This window comes from Rhinoderma darwinii, chromosome 2 (assembly GCF_050947455.1).
Source record: "Rhinoderma darwinii isolate aRhiDar2 chromosome 2, aRhiDar2.hap1, whole genome shotgun sequence".
Lineage (NCBI taxonomy): Eukaryota > Metazoa > Chordata > Amphibia > Anura > Rhinodermatidae > Rhinoderma > Rhinoderma darwinii.
In genome coordinates this window covers 247,111,210-247,131,084 of record NC_134688.1, presented here as the reverse complement: position 1 = coordinate 247,131,084, position 19,875 = coordinate 247,111,210, and the positions used below count along the sequence as shown (strand labels likewise).

General features: G+C 40.9%; 1 protein-coding gene across 2 annotated transcripts in view; it reads left to right on the top strand.

Annotated features, from left to right (window-relative positions):
- Positions 1-19,875, top strand: part of MMP28 (matrix metallopeptidase 28) — an 83,747-nt gene that overhangs the window by 22,918 nt on the left and 40,954 nt on the right. For both annotated transcript variants that reach the window (XM_075850458.1, XM_075850457.1), the window contains exons 2-3: positions 10,477-10,550; positions 15,528-15,694. In XM_075850458.1, the coding sequence (XP_075706573.1) occupies positions 10,477-10,550; positions 15,528-15,694 (241 nt within the window). The remainder of the gene's footprint in view (positions 1-10,476; positions 10,551-15,527; positions 15,695-19,875) is intronic.

Genomic DNA, 19,875 nt, shown 5'->3' with positions numbered 1-19,875 from the left:
TAGTAAACACACAGTAAAACACGTACATACACAGACCTAACTTACCTGCTCCTGCCGCCGCGGCTCCCTCCGGTCCGTCCGCTCTGTCTGCTACCTCCGCTCCAAGTGCACAAGTCCGGAAGCCGCGACCGGAAGTAGTAATCTTACTGTCCGGCCGCGACTTCCGGTCCACAAGAAAATGGTGCCGGACGTCGCACAGTTCAATTTGGACTGTGTGGGAGCGGCGCATGCGCCGTTCCCACTCAGACGGAGTACAGCATAGTGGATGGAACGGGCCCCATTCGCATTCACTATGGGACTGTATGTGCCGTATTCCATGTCTGTATGTGTCGTTAATCGACACATACAGAGATGAGGAAAAAAATGGCAGCCCCCATGGACAAGAAAAAGTGAAAAAATAAAAAAAAGTAAAACACAAACACACAAAAAAATATTTTTTTTAAAATAAAACATTAAAAGCAAACTGATCTAAAAAAAATTTTTTTCGTGACACTGGTCCTTTAAGTGGTGTAATTTGCACTTTTGGGGGGTTTCCACTGTTTTGGCCTCTCGGGGGCTTTGCAAATGCGACATGGCACCCAAAAACCATTTCGGCTAAAGAATTATTTGAGCTCCAAAAGCCAAATAGCGCTCCTTCCCTTCTAAGCCGTGCTGTGGGTCCAAACAGCAGTTTATTACCACATATGGCATATTTCCGTAATCGGGAGAAATTGTTTTACAAATGTTGGGGTGCTTTTTCTCCTTTATTCCTTGTAAAAATTAAAAATGGCTACCTTTTTTCAGAAAAAAAGTCGATTTTTACCTTTACAGAATAATTCCAATGAATTCAGCAAAACAACCGTGGGGTCAAAATGCTAACTTTACCCCTAGAAAAATTCCTTGATGAGTGTAGTTTCCAAAATGGGGTCACTTTCCAGGGGTTTCCACTATTTTGTTCCCTCCAGTGCATTTCAAACGCGACATGGCACTGAAAACTATTCCAGCAAAATCAGAATTTCAAAATCCAAATGGTGCTCCTTCCCTTCTGAGTCCTGCTGTGGGTCCAAACAGCAGTTTATTACCACATATGGGGTATTGCTATAATCAGGAGAAATTGCTTTACATATGTTGGGGTGTTTTTTCTCTTTTATTCCTTGAAAAAATTAACAATTTCTAAGTTTTTTCAGAAAAAAAGTAGATTTTCATCTTCACAAACTAATTCAAATAAATTTAGCAAAAAAACTGTGGGTTCAAAATGCTAACTATACCCTTAGATAAATTCCCTGAGGGGTGTAGTATGGTCACTTTTGGGGGTCTTTATTGTTTTGGCCCCACAAGACCTCTTCAAACCTGACATGGTACCTAAAATATATGCTAAAAAAAAGGAGGCCCCAAAATCCACTAGGTGCTTCTTTGCTTCTGAGGCCTGTGTTTCAGTCCATGACCGCACTAAGGCCACATGTGGGGTATTTCTAAAAACTGCAGAATCTGGGCAATAAATAATAAGTTACATTTCTTGGGTAAAACCTTCTGTGGTATAGAAAAAAAATGTATTACAAATGAATTTAGTAAAAAAAAAATGAAATTTGTAACTTTCACCTCTACTTTGCTTTAATTCCTGTGAAACGCCTAAAGGGTTAATACACTTTCTGAATGCTGTTTTGAATACTTTGAGGGGTGCAGTTTTAAAAATGGGGTGATTTATGGGGACTTTCTAATATATAAGGCCCTCAAAGCCACTTCAGAACTGAACTGGTCCTTGTAAAAATCGCCTTTTGAAATTTTCTTGAAAATATGAGAAATCGCTGCTAAAGTTCTAAGTCTTGTAACGTCCTAGAAAAATAAAAGAATGTTCAAAAAAACGATGCCAAACTAAAGTAGACATATGGGAAATGTTAACTAGTAACTATTTTGTGTGGTATTACTTATCTGTTTTACAAGCAGATACATTTACATTTAGAAAAATGCACATTTTTGCAAATTTTCTCCAAATCTTGGTGTTTTTTACAAATAAATATTGCATTTATCAACCGATTTTTTTCACTAACATAAAGTACAATATGCCACGAGAAAACAATCTCAGAATCGCTTGGATAGGTAAAAGCATTCCGGAGTTATTACCACATAAAGTGACACATGTCAGATTTGAAAAATCGGCTTCGTCCTGAAGGCCAAAACAGGCTCAGTCCTGAAGGGGTTAACTGTGGGTCTATAAAATTGCAGTTTACAGTAAACAGAACCAGGCTTCCCAAGTGCCCCAACAATAGCAATATCACAACAATGGTCTATACAGTGCTGAACATAATACTACAATACAGTGACCCAGTATTATAGCCAAACAGTGCCCAAATAACCATGCACTACAGTACCTATAAAATACTACCATGCAATGCCAAAAATGATACAATTACCGTAGGGAAAATATACTGCTCTATAGTGGCCAAATTATAGCTCAGTAAACAACAAATTTTCTAGCCCATAGCCCGGAAAGGATAGTTACAATTTACAACATATTGCCGACCTACACAAATTCTATATAAGTCTTGGGCTATAGTACATAAATTAAAACATATCTTTTTTATTTCTTCCAAATAGAAAATAATTCTGCCCTTATTGTATTTAAAATTCCGATAGTCAGCACACACGCAGAAATAATGAACGGAGAAAAACTCCCTGACTATTGAGTTCACATTTCATTTCTCTAATCACATTCTTTGATAAATTCAGACTATACTCTATAAGCAAACCACTGGAGGTATGCTCCCTGAGCAATTAGATAAGTATATGAGAGTTCATGTTCTGTGACCAATTCACATGTAGGATAGCTGCGGACTATACACCACCACACTTGTGTTTTTGTGTATAGTTAAAGTGCAATCATCAGGAGAAAGTAAGAGAAGCAGCCTCCCTGACATGTTTTGCAATGACCGGCCTCTTAAGGGTGAAAGAGGCTAATGGCGAAAAACGCATGCAACAGCCCTTTTTTATTAACTAACCTATGATGTCTCTCCCTCTGTCTCCCTTAACCACTAATATCACTGGAGTGTGTCCCCTGCTTTAGACTTAGGGTATGTTCACACGTAGAGTCAAAAACGTCTCAAAATACGGAGCTGTTTTCAAGGGAAAACCGCCCCCGGTTTCAGACGTTTTTTGAGCAACTCGCGTATTTCGCTGCGTTTTCTACGGCCGTTTTTGGAGCTGTTTTCAAAAGAGACTATGAGAAAACGGCTCCAAAAACGTCCCAAGAAGTGTCCTGCACTTCTTTTGACGAACCGTTATTTTACGCGCCGTATTTTGACAATGACGCGTAAAATGACAGCTCGTCTGCACAGAACATCGTAAGACGCATTGCAAGCAATGGGCAGATGTTTGCCGACTTATTGGAGCCGTCTTTTCAGGCGTAATTCAAGGCGTAAAACGCCTCCATTATGCCTGAAAATTGGGCGTGTGCACATACCCTAAGGGGTACACCACGATTTTAGCCACGACCAAGTTTGGATTTCTTGCGATGGTCGCGGCAACTTACAGGTCGCAACGTGGTCATATTCGATTATATTACTACGACACAAGCAGTGCGACACAGCGATCGGTGGGGGCGCAACCTGTGTCATTGCCAAGTCAATGTGTAGCTCTGCCCTTAAAGGGGTTGTCTGGCCATCGGGCGGTTTTTCATGCTGATGACCTATCCACAGGATATCAGTCAGGGTCCGGCACCCGATCGGCTGTTCCAGCTGCGTCCGGCACAGGAAGTTATGCAGTGGCCGGTGCTGGTAGCAGATGGCTCCGACCGCTGTATAGCGGCTGTGCTGCAGCTCTACTCCTATTCACTTGATTGTGAATATGTGTAGGGGAAAATTGTGAAAGGGAAAAAAAAGTTTTTTTTTCTGAAAAGCCACTTGGATATTGTGGTCGGCATTGACCGCAGCATTAGAAAGGTTAAACGACTGGGTCGTAAAGTAAAAACGAAAAGGCCCCTCATATATTACAATCAGGGAGCAAGTATGATGTCTGATAAATAAAGGGGGGGATATCATGAATGAGGCTGGATTCACACGAGCATGTTACGTCCGTAATGGACGGAACGTATTTTGGCCGCAAGTCCCGGACCGAACACACTGCAGGGAGCCGGGCTCCTAGCATCATAGTTATGTACGATGCTAGGAGTCCATGCCTCTATGCAGGACAACTGTCCCGTACTGAAATCATGTTTTCAGTACGGGACAGTAGTTCCACGGAGAGGCAGGGACTCCTAGCATCGTACATAACTATGATGCTAGGTGCCCGGCTCCCTGCAGTGTGTTCGGTCCGGGACTTGCGGCCAAAATACGTTCCGTCCATTACGGACGTAACATGCTCGTGTGAACCCAGCCTAATCGTTAATGTTATCCCCGCCCCAAGGGCTCATCTGAAGTCCTACTGGGACAGGAGAAAGATAACACATCCCTCTCCTCTCCCTGCACACTACCGGCATGTCTCCCGCTGCCCGTCTGTTGTTCACACATGCTGAAGTGAAAGTTGCAAATACAGTATATACAGCTCCCACTCTGACCTGCTCTACCTTAAACTAGATCGCAATTAGAACCGCAATGTCGGTCTTGGTTTAAAGCAAAGATTTTTGCCTAGTCTATGGAATTATTTTTTTTATCAACTTATATTTTATCAATATTAGGGTATGTGCACACGACCTCTTTTCAGACGTAATGGAGGTGTTTTATGCCTCGAATTACGCCTGAAAAGACGGCTCCAATACGTCGGCAAACATCTGCCCATTGCTTGTCATTTTAGGCGTCGCTGTCGAAAGACGGCGCGTAAAATTACGGCCGCGTCAAAGAAGTGCATGACACTTCTTGGGACGTAATTGGAGTCGTTTTTCATTGACTCCAATGAAAACCAGCTCCAATTACGTCCGTAAAAGACGCCGCGAAAAACGCGTGCACTTGTAAAAACATCTGAAATTCTGGAGCTGTCTTCTCCTGAAAACAGCTCCGTAATTTCAGACATATTTGGCGTTGTCGTGTGAACATACCCTTAGGGTTAGATAAGGTGTCAGGGACACATAAATGCAGCTTTCAGCTGAGCTGTCAGTCCAGTCACTGACGGATGTTGAGTCATATACATAGGAAACTAATCAGAAAAATATATAAAGGAAGGCCTTAAATTGTCTCCTCTTCTAAATCAAATTCCGGTTATGGCTTATAAAATGCATGCAAAATCTGCATCACATCTGCACTTTGTGAACAGGGCTTTAGAGTGGCAGACCTCTCTTTAGTCACGCTGCCCAAACTGTAGTCGGGCCAAACCGTAAGGTCTTTTTCCTGGAGCCTGAGCACAGCTCGGGATAAACTATTAAAAAAGGTAATAAAACGCTACTGTCGTATGAGAGGGACACTTTAAAGGAGTTTGTTTAGGATTTCTCTCTCTCTTTTTGTCTTTTGTCTCCATCTCTCCCCAAATTTCACATTTTCCCCATTAAATATGACTCCTCCGCAAAGTACATTTTATGAAGCACTGCTAAGAAGAACTTCACCATGGAATTGGAGTTCTTGTGGGAAATTTTCTTTGAATGTTTCTGTTGAACAGACTGACAACATGCTTAGTTTCAATGCTCCTCAGTTCTAATGTGTCCTCTCATTGTTCTGCGCTTACGCAGCAGGAAGCCTTTCATGTCTTCAATAACTTGGCTTACATTTAGGATTTTGCACCATCTGGCACGTCAATTTTAATTTTTATTAAGAAAAGCGTAATACATAGTAAAAGCAGCACAACATGCAGAAACAACAAATAAATCCTACTCTGTGATTAAGGGCTGACTGGTACCTAAGAGAGATGCTGTGACAGGACCAGAAATGAACAGTGCATACACAATAACCTACCGATGTTTCTGAATTAAAGGAGTTTTACAAAGAGCAATGTGCTAGAATGGCGCAATAGCAATGTGAAACTCTGATTTAAAATAAAGTATTTGCTGGAAATTTAATTTGTTGGATAGCCAGAGATGTCTTTACATTTGGTGCAAAGTTTAGAAACCAATAAGGCTTCGTTCACATCTGCATCGGGGTTCCGTATATGGGTTCCATCAGACCTTTCCGTCAGGGGAACCCATGAACGGAAACCATAGCTTTTGATTTGCATTACCATTGATTTTAATGGTAACGCTTCCGTTGCTAATTGTTTCCATTTGTCTCCGTTCCGTAAAGTTACCATTTTTTTGGTGGAACCAATAGGCTAGTCGACTACACTATTGATTCCTCTGAAAAAACCTAAACCGTTACGGAGTGGAGACAAACGGAAACCATTAGCAATGGAAGCGTTACCCTTGAAATCAATGGTAATGGAAAGCTATGGTTTCCGTTTCGTTTCTGTTCATAGGTTCCCCAGACGGAAAGGTCTGAGAGAACCTCGACGCAGATGTGAGCGAAGCCTAAGGTGACAAATATACATTAACAAGATACACCTGAAAGTGGGCAAGTCCTTGGTTATATTACTAAATATAAAATATATAACAGGCCAGGATCACACATACCGTTTTGATTCGGTTTTTGGTGCAGTTTTCTTAGAGGTAAATCCAAAAGGAAAGAGCGGCATAAAGAAAAAACTGATGCATCTTCTTTCTTTTGTATTCACACCTGTATTTGGCTAAAAAAAAAATGCATTAAAACTGTGTGTGTGTGTGTGTGATCCAGGCCTTAATTACCAAAACCGACTGTTTGGGCAAGGATAGGTTTCTATTCTGTAACTTGCAAGAATTTCATTATTTTATCAGATGTTGGATGCTAGCCAACCAAGTTAACACAATTTTGCTCTTGAATTTATAATTCCTTACCAAGAGGATGAAACCAAGGGATAAGTGATATTTTCCAGACACATACTTTACCAAAGAGAAGACGAGACCATATGAAGGCGCAGCAGAAAGGCAGTGCACTAGTATAAACATATAGTCCAGCTAAGCAGACTCCGGTTCTCATTTATCTAATGCATGTTAGACAATGAAAGCAGTAATTCAATTGTTAATTATTTTGGAATATTTTTATTTTTTATAAATAAGCGACCTTTGAGATAGATAAAGGCTCTGTTCACATTACCATCATGAGTTCCGATTAAAATGTTTTCGAGCTGATCCCAATAAGTTCTGAGAGACTCCATAATTGGGTCTTTCAGGTTTCTGCTGTGGTTCCAGCATTTTTACAGCAAGAATAGTGCTGAAAACTAAACCTCTGCCGTAAACTACATAACACATTACCTACCAACTTTTGAATCCCCATTCGTGGGACATTTTAACCTCCAATCCGACCAGGAATGCCCTGAAGCTGTCCTAAAAACACCAACTTTGGGGATATCTGCATAATCATCATCTCTTTCAAGGTCAGTTGGAATAGTATGCCTAAGGGCTTATTCAGACGAACGTGATATACGTCCGTGCAACGCGCGTGATTTTCACGTGCCTCGCACGGACCTATATTAGTCTATGGGGCCGTGCAGATAGTCCGTGATTTTTATGCAGCGGGTGTCCGCTGCAAAAAACTCACGACATGTCCTATATTTGTGCGTTTTTAGCGCATCACGCACCCATTGAAGTCAATGGGTGCGTGAAAATCACACGCACCACACGGAAGCACTTCCGTGGGACGCGCGTGATTCGCGTAACAGCACTGAAAAGTATGAATGAAAACAGAAAAGCACCACGTGCTTTTCTGTTTACAAACATCCAAACAGAGTGTCATAATGATGGCGGCTGCGTGAAAAGCACGCAGTCATGCATTATATGGTGATGACACACGGAGCTGCTAAGTGCCTTTTGCCCACGCAAAACGCCGCGTTTTTTGCGTGCGCAAAACGCACACGCTCGTGTGAATCCGGCCTAAGACAGATGTAAACAAAGCATTACTAATTCAATTACTCAAGTTTTCTAGTGTAATCGCCTCAATAAACTCTTTTCATGCCATATTTATGAAAGCATCCTGCCAATTTAACCAACAGTTCTGTTGGTAAAAATGTGCATGGCTAGTTGCACAAAGGGGGAATGCTTTATTAGTTTGACTTTTTTCTTTTCAGTTTTGGTAAAAAGTACAATATGGCATTACTCAGTGGCCTGCATCACATTTACCAACAGGCATGCACACTACTCTTAAAATGCCAACGACGTTCCTGGTACAGCAGGTATATCACTCTTCGTAAATTTTCCCCATTTATATCAGCTTTAGTTCATCTTTCATTTTAAAAACTGCTCTGGGAAAAAAAAAATAAACGTTGATTTGGATTTTATTTGATAGTGGAATATACATTGTTTGTGTTTTTATATAGCAAAATGTTTACATTAAGACACTTAATTGTAAGGCTGCCACAATGACAGGGCAATGAACCATGATTTTAGATCAAATTAAATGTTGCCGGCCCTATTACACCGGCCAATTTTGGCCGGTGGAATGAACACTGATCAACGGGGCAGCTCGCTGATCGGCGCTCGTTTGCTCCTGTCACACGGAGCTATGGATAGGGACGAGTCATTGTTACTCCGATCGCTCGTCACCATACATTATTATCATATCAGCAGCGCGTCTCCCTGTTTACACAGGGAGATGTGCTGCCGACAACATTAATATTTCAGTTTTTTTAAACTATACAATCAGCAGATGATCGAGCGTTTGCTCGTTCATCTGCTGATCGCTGCCCTGTTTACACAGGGCAATTATCGTCAACGAGTGTCACATGAACGCCTGTCTGCCCGATAATTGGCAAGTGTAAAACCCCCTAAAGCTGTCCACCAACCACCAACCTGAGGGTATACCCTTTAAGAACAAATATAACAAAAAAAAGTGAAGTTGCACACATGCTGCAAAACATGCTATTATACAAGTTGTATAAACATATCACATTTCCAGAAAATTGTGTCAGAATAATATAGTTTGTTTTTATTCTACAAGTTATTCTGAGATTAACATCATGAATTGTTAAAATATTCGTATTATAAACCAAGTGTATTATAAACATACCACAAACATATAGGGTTTTCCTGGCATCCTGTTGAGGAAATTGTGCTCTTTTGTTGCTTTTTTTTCACATAGACACAAAACAAACCCCACATTATTTTTTGGCTCGCCATTCATTTTACAGGAAAATCCTCATTTCCCTCTGTCTCTACCAATATCCTGCAAAGTGGCAATTTCTGTTGTAATTGGCATTAGACATAATGAAGCCCAGAAAAATGTGAAATTATTTTGTTTATTGCCTTAATCTGTTGACGTGAAAAGGTTATCATGGGTAATATTACTACAAAAGACACAAACCGCCGCAGACCGGTACACAAGAAAGAAATTCATAAAGTTTGTATATTATGTAAATTTCACACAGATAAAAGCCCCAGTTTGTATTTTACTGGAATATGCAAACTATATTATCCATATAATGGGTGCAGATGTTGAAAGAGCTTTCTTGGCACAGTACTTGATCATGCACTCAGGTCCCCTTTGAGACTAGAATTGTAGACCTTGCTCTGATCGTAAAAGTGAATTATTAAAGGGGTTGTTCACGATTAGAAAAATATGCCTGCTTTCTTCCAAAAATAGAGCCACGCTTGTCCACAGGTTGTGTGGTATTGAAGCTCAGTCCCATTCACTTTAATGGAGCTGAACTGCAATACCAGATACAACCCATCGACAGGCGTGGCACTGTTTTTGGAAGAAAGTCCAAAAATCCGGTACAAACCCTCTTAAGGATAAAAGCAATTCTCAATCTAAGACACCATTGAAAACAGTGAAATAATGTGGAAGTTCTGCGCGTGGAAGAGGGGTTTAAACAATGGCAGGTCAGACCTGGCATTGTTATCCGACACTTTTTTTTTTTTTTATCAGAAAAGTGGCAAGTAAACTCCACACTTTAATGTGAGAACCTGGCAACTATACAGAGATGAGTGGAACACAGTCTGTTACAGATCGAGTTCTTTCTCTGACTACTATTGAATGACTGACATGTAGTACTCCCATTCTCTTTAAATAAAGAGGTTCTTCAGCAGCTGCAATGCGTGTTGAAATATGTACCCCAGCTGTGGCAAAATAACATAGTACAAGACAGATGCTGCAGACTTTCTTTGTAGGTTGAGGTTCATATCAATCCATGGTGGACAGGAATCCCCTTTGGTTTTCAAAAAGTGGTTCTGTAGCAGCTGAGGTGTGTATTATGAGGACTAATGCATCCCTTATATAAATTATTAAGTATATTAGGAGTCCCTTCAGAATTCCTGTATAAATGCACTCAGCCTACCGCCTCGTGTTCTTTATGGTCCCATACTCTATGCTGAATTCTAATATTGTTATAATTTACAGTAGGGGGGAAATTATACCATGAATAAGGCATGGACCACATTAAGTGCGGAGTAAAGAACGGAAATGAATATGTATGAAGATATTATTAAGAGTATATGCCAACATAACACAACCTTTTATTTCTATAATACTGCGTATATTGGATAAATCATAATGCAATTCTTTTTATTTTGTCTAGGCATTTCTTGTGAAATATGGTTACCTTAAAGACGGAAAGAACTATAGCAAAGCACAGCTTGCTGCAGCAGTGAGGTAACTTGAAACGTACAGTGATGAAATCTTTAGCCGGGGTCGGCTTTAGGTTTATTGGCGCCCTGTACAGTACCTTCTATAGACGCCTCTCCATATGGTATGCCATATAGTGCCCAGATAACGTTGCCATAAGACGACCAAACAACGCTGTCCAGTCAATAAATAATATAATATGGCTACAACGTGAACAGCTGCCTTTCCATTGGTTTGGGCATCAGGTGTGAAATCAGGGGTGAAAGCTGTGGGTGAACAGGGCCAGTGCTCCCCCCCCCCTTCATTAGTAACAGGCTATGCACACTCCTAAGGCTGGCACTGTACATGGCAGCCATTATAATTGTATTTATCATTCTGCAATGTGTTTGAACATGAATGCAGTAAATCCCCAACTTGCTGCCTTGTGGAAGCGGTGGCAGCGTAAACATTAACAACTTGATGTATTATACTGCTTAGATACCAATTTCTACTCTTCAGGCTTGGTTCACATCTGCGTTCCTTTTTTCATAGGAACAGAAAAACGGAAGTGCCAGAGTCGTTGCATGATGGACACTAACGGCGCCCGACATAACCCATTGAGATTATTGGGCTCTTTCGGGTTTCCGTTAGGGTGTCCGTTGTTTTACCAGAAAAAATAGTGCAGCATGCTTCTGCCAATTGTGCCGGATCTGCCACAGAGGCTCCTAACGGAGCATAGCCTAAACAATTTGTTTGTTTCTGAATCAATTGTAAAGTGTAATTGCACAGAAAGTGCAATAAACTAGCGTTTTTTGTTGATCTTATAAAAACCGTAGTTGTTAGTAAATGTAAATCCTTCTCGTGTGTAGGCAATCATGAGGCCTCCTGCCGTGGAGGGGAGTTAAAAAATGACTTTATGCAATATAGGGTGACTAAGTTGTTTATAATTCTTGACATATGGTTCGATTCTCACCTTAATGTCACATTGGGTTGAAACATAGAACCGCGTATGACTTCCTATGCTGCTGGTCTTATTAGGGTATGTTCACACGATTAACAAAATACGTCTGAAAATATGGAGCTGTTTTCAAGGGAAAACAGCTCCTGATTTTCAGTCATTTTTTGAGCAACTCGCGTTTTTCGCAGCGTTTTTTACGGCCGTTTTTGGAGCTGTTTTCATTAGAGTCTATGAAAAAACATCTCCAAAAACGTCCCTTGAAGTGTCCTGCACTTCTTTTGACGAGCCGTCATTTTACATGCCATGTTTTGACAGCGATGCGTAAAATAAAGGTTCGTGGGAACAGAACATCGTAAAAGCCATTGCAAGCAATGGGCAGATGTTTGCAGGCGTAATGGAGCCGTCTTTTCAGGCGTAATTCGAGGCATAAAACGCCTGAATTACATCTGAAAATAGGTAGTGTGAACATACCCTCACAATACATGTCTAACCTAGCAGACCGTTCACTGGATTCTGTGCCACATTTCTGCATTTGAGAGGCTTTTTGTTGCGTCTCAAATTTTAACTTAATTAACTTCATTAGCTCTCTTTTCTGTGCATCAGGCCATGAATGTTATTCACAGTTAGTCTGTAATGTAATTAAATCAAGAATACTCCCACGTAATTTCTGGCCAGCGTTGTATCTTTTTTTTTTTCTCATACCTTTCCTATCTGTATTTTGCAGTTTGTTCTTTTCACTTAGGATATACATTATTTATCATGTGTCATCCTTCTCGACACTGCAAGCTTTCATCTACATTTGATTCCTGGCCATCACTCCTACTGTTTTCTCACATTCCAGCTGCCTCATAGAAAACTTGCACTGGCATTTTGCTCAGGCTCCATTCTTGTAAGACTCTGTGCACACCATGTTTCATGCCCTACGTTTGACGTATACACTAGACAAAGCTCCCAACGTATACGTTAAATGTAGACTGTGACAGATGCCCTAACAGTGGCATCCGTCAGCCATACACTATAATGGTATCTGTTATAGTCTGTGACTGACGGATGCCACGGTTAGGCATCTTTCACGGTCTCTGTCACCATGGACTATAATGGCACCCATTTAACGTATAGGTCATGAAAACCTATTGAAAAGCCTATGACGTGTACGTTAAACTTAGGGTATGTTCACACGGCCTATTTTCAGACGTAATTTTGGCGTTTTACGCCTCGAATTACGCCTGAAAAAACGCCCCTAATACGCCTACAAACATCTGCCCATTGCTTTCAATGGGTTTTACGATGTTCTGTTCCCACGAGCCTTTATTTTACGCGTCGCTGTCAAAAGACGGCGCGTAAAATGACGGCTCGTCAAAAGAAGTGCAGGTCACTTCTTGGGATATTTTTGGAGCCGTTTTTCATTGACTATCGAAAAAAGCTCCAAAAGCGGCCGTAAAAAAACGCAGCGAAAATCGCGAGTGGCACCAAAAAACGTCTGAAAATCAGGAGCTGTTTTCTCTTGAAACGTTTTTGACTCTGTGTGTGAACATACCCTTATACCTGTGATGTATGCAATGCCGTTGCATACATCACCCCACCCATTGGCTTCTTAAGTTATAAGTTTTTTGCGGGAGCCCTCGGGATGGAATAGCCTAGTCTACTATGCTACTCCGTCCCTCGGGCTAATGGTGCCCTATGGAGACATTGAGCATATGCGCTAAACATAGGGCCAAAATGTGGTGTGCACAGAGCCTAACCCCTTCCCGTCATTTTACGTATACATACGCCAAAGTCGGGTAGGGGAAGTATGTTACAGCCGACACTTCAGAGTAACGAGCGACATCGCACTCGAGCGCGATCCCGCTCATTTAACTTGTTAAATGCCGCGGTCAATAGCGACCGCAGCATTTAAATCGTTAGAAAGAGGGGGTGACCCCCTCTAACAGCTTATCGCGCCCCCCACAACTCAATCGTGGGGGAGGGTGATGGTTGCTATGGCTGCCTGGGGGCCTAATGAAGGCCCCCAGGTCCGCCATCTTTGTGCTCCTATTAAGCGCTGCCTCCGGTAGGGCTTAATAGAAGCCTGTCAGAATCACGATATACTGCAATACATTAGTATTGCAGTATATTGTGCAAGTAAACTAACGATCGCTGGTTGAAGTCCCCTAGGGGGACTAATAAAAAAAGTAAAAATTTGTAAAATAACGTGTTTTTTTTTATGTAAGTTCAAATCCCCCCCCCCCCCTTTTCCCATTTTTACCCTAGAGCATAGTAAAAAAAAAACATAATTGGTATCGCCGCGTCCATAAAAGTCTGAACTATTACAATATATCATTATTTAACTCGCACAGTGAACGGTGTCAAAAAAATTGTAAACGCCAGAATCTTTATTTTTTGGTCACCTCATCTCCCACAAAAAATAAAATGTGATCAAAACATTGCATGTACCCCAAAATTGTATCATTAAAAACTAGAGCTTATTCCGCAAAAAATAAGCCCTCATACCACTTAATCGACGGAAAAATAAAAAATTAATGGCTCTCGTAATTTGGCGACACAAAATACATTTTCTTTTTTACACTTAGATTTTTACTTGTAAAAGTAGTAAAATATAGAAAAAATATATATATTTAGGATCACCGTAATTTTATTGATCCACAGAATAAAGTTGACATGTTTTAATTGCACAGTGAATTCCATAAAAGCGACACACAAAAAACAATGGAGGAATGGCTGGTTTTTTTCATTTTCTACCCCACAAATAATTTTTTTCCCGTTTCCTAGTACATTATATGGCACAATAAATGGTGCTACGAAAAACTACAACTCGGGATCTCATAGTACTATATCGACGGAAAAATAAAGACGTTATCGCTTTTGGAAGGTGGGGAGGAGAAAACGAAAATGAAAATCTAAAAAAGGGCTGCGGCAGGAAGGGGTTAAAGTTAGGAAGTACAGTTTTGAATAATCTTTACTATTTGGGTGTAGATAAATTCACAAAACATTAGAAGGTGTTATGCTATTCAACTTTTAGAATTTATAATTGTTGCAACTGCAACCATTGGCCAGTTATACAGCAAAAAACACACGTATTGCTGTTTAACCACACATGTAATGTTTAAGATGAAACCGTTGTTTTGATGCTATGCCTATATGTAAGCCACATTCATTCTACAGTGCAGCATGTTCAGCACTCCGAAGATGACATCTCTGATAATGTAATAGGGTTAACAATTTCATGTCAATTCCTTCTTCACTTTTGCATTTCCCCTTTGCTACATTGACCTCCTGCTCTCCATCATGAAATCTACCCGCACTATATTACTTGATTACCTTCCAAAAATGTCTTGTATGGTATTAAAACATGTCTCATATCTCGATAAGTGAGCCAGGAGGGTTCCTAATCCTCTACTAAGTCAGGATGCCATTTCATGCAGCCATTTATTTCTAAATGAACCACATACTTCATGAAACAAATACTAAAAGTTCTATAAAAGAGGCCAAACTTATTGACACATTTTTTCACTGGCGACTTCCTGCAGCAACAATGGAACTGTTTTATATTCTGTACATTGGATATGTACTGCCGGTTGGCTGGTGTGCATTTTAGGAGGAGAATTCTTTCCTTTGCATATAGAGAACTGAACAGCTGCCTTGAATCTGGCACAATAAAGGGCATTCATTGAGCAGCTGGGCGGCTCCGCCATTGGTAGTCCTGAAAATTCATAGGGATGGCAGATGTAGGGTATATATTTCTGAATGATCCTATACTAAATCAGACCTAATAATATATTAAAACACACATAGATGTGTTGAGTCAGATCATACAAGATGCAGTAATATGATATCAGTTCTCAGTTCTGGAATTTCCCTTGATCATGGCATGGCTTTTCTCCAAGTAATAAGGTTTAGTGTATATAGTCTGGTTACGGTATGGTCACATGAAGTATCAGTGGTGTGGAAATAAGTACTGCAAAAACCATGGTAAAAAAACACATGTAAAATACCATAGAACATTAATGTTGGTTGTAAAATAAATCAATGAATGAATTGCCGACTTTCACATTAAAATAATTTTCTAGAGATTTCCAGTGGACTGCACATCTTCCAGTCAATGGAGACATGGATGATGCCACAGTGCTTCAGATGCATTTGCCGAGATGTGGGATGAAGGATGTTAGTCAAACAAAATGGCTGCATGATGGTCCTTTTCACACAAATCACCGCAGGAAACGCTATACTGTGAAAAGTAAGTTGGACATGACCTACGGTTTACTTCTATAAATAAGGGAAACGTAACATCTTAAATCTAGTGTACGCTTCAATACCTATAACATGAAAATGCCTTTACAGTTCTGTATTTGAGAATGGTGTTTGCAGGATTTTGTTGGACACACAACAGACACAAAGCTTACGCTCACAAGCAGAAGTAAAAAGCACACACCCGTACCACGAGCACCAACTTCCCTCACCCATTTGCATGTCTGGGCAATGGGCACGCTCAACGTCCGATATCACACGCAGCATGGAGAAACATGTTCTTCGATGCCTTCGTTTGCCGCTTTCATTGATGGCAACTGCCAAGGGAAGGGAGCATCTATTACTGCTGTCCTTGTTTGAGACCAGCACTGTGGGAACTACATGCCCAACACTATCAATGCTCAAGTACACCCCACAAGTAATAGGGCTTTTCATAAATGTATGCTTACGTCATGTTGCTGCTCAGATAAGTAATATAAACGTTAAAACTCCGGTTCCATATTGAGTCCAGTGGCGTATAGTGAAAAAGATTAAAGGTAAAAATGGGGCATTCTGGTGCTGCTTCAACATTCACAGTGTTCATGTATACAGCAGGAATAAGGTATCTGCTCAGGATCATAAGCATATACGTCAATGTTGGATGTATCACGTGATGCACAAATGTTGCAATAGAATTGCACAGTAATGTACAATGGCAACATGGTGGAATATAAAATAGTAAATGGTAATGTCTTCTTTTATTCTGCTCGGTTAAGATATTTATTGAGGATACTTACAAATGGACACAGCCAGGTCAGAAACGCTGATGAAGGAGAGTGAGCAGGTGCTTTAAATAATAATAGCCACTCCCACTAGTCTTGAGGGGGGTGGTGTGTGTGGTGCATGGGATGTGTAGTAAGAAATAATAAATGAATAGTTTGTGTGTGCAAGTGTAGTACTATAAGTGAAATATAGGGGGCAGTAATGAGTGAAGTGCCTCAATAGAAATAAATGGATAATGGGGTGCAAGTGTGTGAAACATGGAGGGATAGTGTGTACGTCATGAGGCACAACGTGTATAGCCAGGTAGAAGCCTATTTGTGACGCCTTGATAGTTCATAGAGCGGGCTACCCTACTTGCTATGCCAAACAACAACACACCATGCTCTCCCAGCATCAAAGACCCGGCTGTGTCCAAGAGAAGCGAATATACGTAATAATGAAATCAGGAATCAGTGCATCAGGAACATTCAGTTCCAGTTAAGGAGTTAGGGACTCGCAAGTCTGGGGATCCTTGTCGTGGATTGCGAGCTTGCGTCCTTTTGGCCAAAATGATCACTAATACCCCAGGTATTTTTCATTATTACGTATATTCGCTTCTCTTGGACACAGCCGGGTCTTTGATGCTGGGAGAGCATGGTGTGTTGTTGTTTGGCATAGCAAGCAGGGTAGCCCGCTCTATGAACTATCAAGGCGTCACAAATAGGCTTCTACCTGGCTATACACGTTGTGCCTCATGACGTACACACTATCCCTCCATGTTTCACACACTTGCACCCCATTATCCATTTATTTCTATTGAGGCACTTCACTCATTACTGCCCCCTATATTTCACTTATAGTACTACACTTGCACACACACACTATTCATTTATTATTTCTTACTACACATCCCATGCACCACACACCACTCCCCTCAAGACTAGTGGGAGTGGCTATTATTATTTAAAGCACCTGCTCACTCTCCTTCATCAGCGTTTCTGACCTGGCTGTGTCCATTTGTAAGTATGGCCTTTCTCTGTGTTTTTGTATATGTCCCCTTGTTTTTATCTGTTTTATTTATTGAGGATACAAGAAAAGTCTTCAGTTGATATAAGGAATTTAAGTGTATTCACATTAGAAACAAGTCCTATGCCTGTAGCATCTATTACGGAAATCATGAATGTAGAATTAATTTTAGTAATAATTTAAGCTTAATTACGGTTTTTAGAATTCAAGTCAATTCTCTTTAAATGACCTTCATGGACCAAATGACAAACCCTGCAATTTCCATTTCCGGTGACCTTTTGCCAGCTTCAACAATTCCGTTCTTTTTCCTATTTGCCTTCTGTGCCCATGTAAAATGAAAAGCAGAAAATCCCTGTTTTAGACATGGTGACATCTTGACCTCCATGGAAAAGTTGACATCACATTCCAGTGTGCTTCACAACAAGGGATCAATTAATTGGGCTCCTCTTGCAAATAAGAATCGAAATAAAGTTTCCTCAAATATTCGATACATTGTAAACATTTTACACATTAGACACACATTATGCACTATTCTTCAGCTACATTCATTCATAACAGAAATATCTGCCATCAACGCCCGTTCAGTATTTATTTCAACATGCACTGATCCCTTTGGGTTGTACACTCTAGATATTAATATATTGACATCTGAACTTGCACATTGTGGATTGAGCCCTATTGAGTCTATCTATCTATCTATCTATCTATCTATCTATCTATCTATCTATCTATCTATCTATCTATCTATCTATCTATCTATCTATCTATCTATCTATCTATCTATCTATCTATCTATCTAACCATATAATTTACACACACAGACACGTAACTTACTTGCTGTTTTGCCAAGTACCCGGCCAGAATGTAAAGTTAACCAGCTGCTTGGTGATGGCTGGCAGCGGAGAAGAAAACTAAATCTCAATAAGCTTTCCTTCCTAACCGATTCATAGTAGCCAATTGACCACCAAAATGTAGGGGGTTGAAAGCTTCACAGGCATGGTGGCATGTAGTGCAACTGTGACCCAAATTGTATTGCCAGTGTTTATACTAACCTCTTTTCTGCTGATATTCAATATAAGTGTTTGCATGGGGAGGGAGGATTGAAAGAAGAACAGAAAAGGAGATAGTGGAAGAACTTTCAATGAACTCCAAAGGTTAAATACTTTGTTACACGATACATTAGCCCACATTTACTAAGACTGGAGTAGCTTATGCCACTCTAAGTTATGGATATAGTTAGAGTAATTTGCGCCAAATTTTTATTTATTTTTTTCCAATTACCGTATTTTCCGGACTATAAGGCGCACCGGATTATAAGGCGCACTTTCTATGAGCGCCTTGTAAGCAATCATGTTTCATATATAAGGCGCACTGGATTATAAGGCGCAGCACATTACCGTTAAATAAACCATTGCTCAGACTGCAAGTCAAAATTTATTACACTTTTTAACAATAACTTGCAACTGGTTCAGCTGTAATTGCAAATCAAAACGTTAAGGGTATGTGCACACACACTAATTACGTCCGTAATTGACGGACGTATTTCGGCCGCAAGTCCCGGACCGAACAGTGCAAGGAGCCGGGCTCCTAGCATCATACTTATGTACGACGCTAGGAGTCCCTGCCTCGCTGCAGGACAACTGTCCCGTACTGTAAACATGATTATACTACGGGACAGTTGTCCTGCAGCAAGGCAGGGACTCCTAGCGTCGTACATAAGTATGATGCTAGGAGCCCGGCTCCTTGCACTGTGTTCGGTCCGGGACTTGCGGCCGAAATACGTCCGTCAATTACGGACGTAATTAGTGTGTGTGCACATACCCTTACCGTACTTTTTCAGTTCATTCCTCCACCAGAAATCCATCAAATCCGTCATCTTCAGTGTCGGAGTTGAACAGTTGGGCGATTTCGGCATCAAGCATGGGGTCCTCCTCTTCATTATCCGAGTCGGTTTCGTTGCTGCTGCTAGGCTCTTCAGTGGTGATTCCAGCCTTCCTGAAAGCTCGGATGACACTGGAGACTGATACATTCTTCCAGGCATCCACGATCCACTGGCACATAGTGGCATAACTCGCACGGCGTTGCCTCCCTGTTTTGGTGAATGTGTGGTCACCTTCTGTCATCCAATGCTCCCATGCAGCTCGCAATTTAACTTTAAATGACCTGTTGATGCTGATATCTAGCGGCTGGAGCTCTTTGGTTAATCCACCAGGGATGACAGCAAGCTCCGAATTAGTTTTCTTCACTTGGGCTTTGACAGTATCGGTCAAGTGGGCGCGCATCGAGTCACAGACCAATAGGGATGGGGATTTGTGAAAAAAGCCACCCGGTCTCTTGACGTAGACCTCCCTCAGCCACTCACTCATCTTCTCCTCATCCATCCAGCCCTTTGGGTTAGCCTTA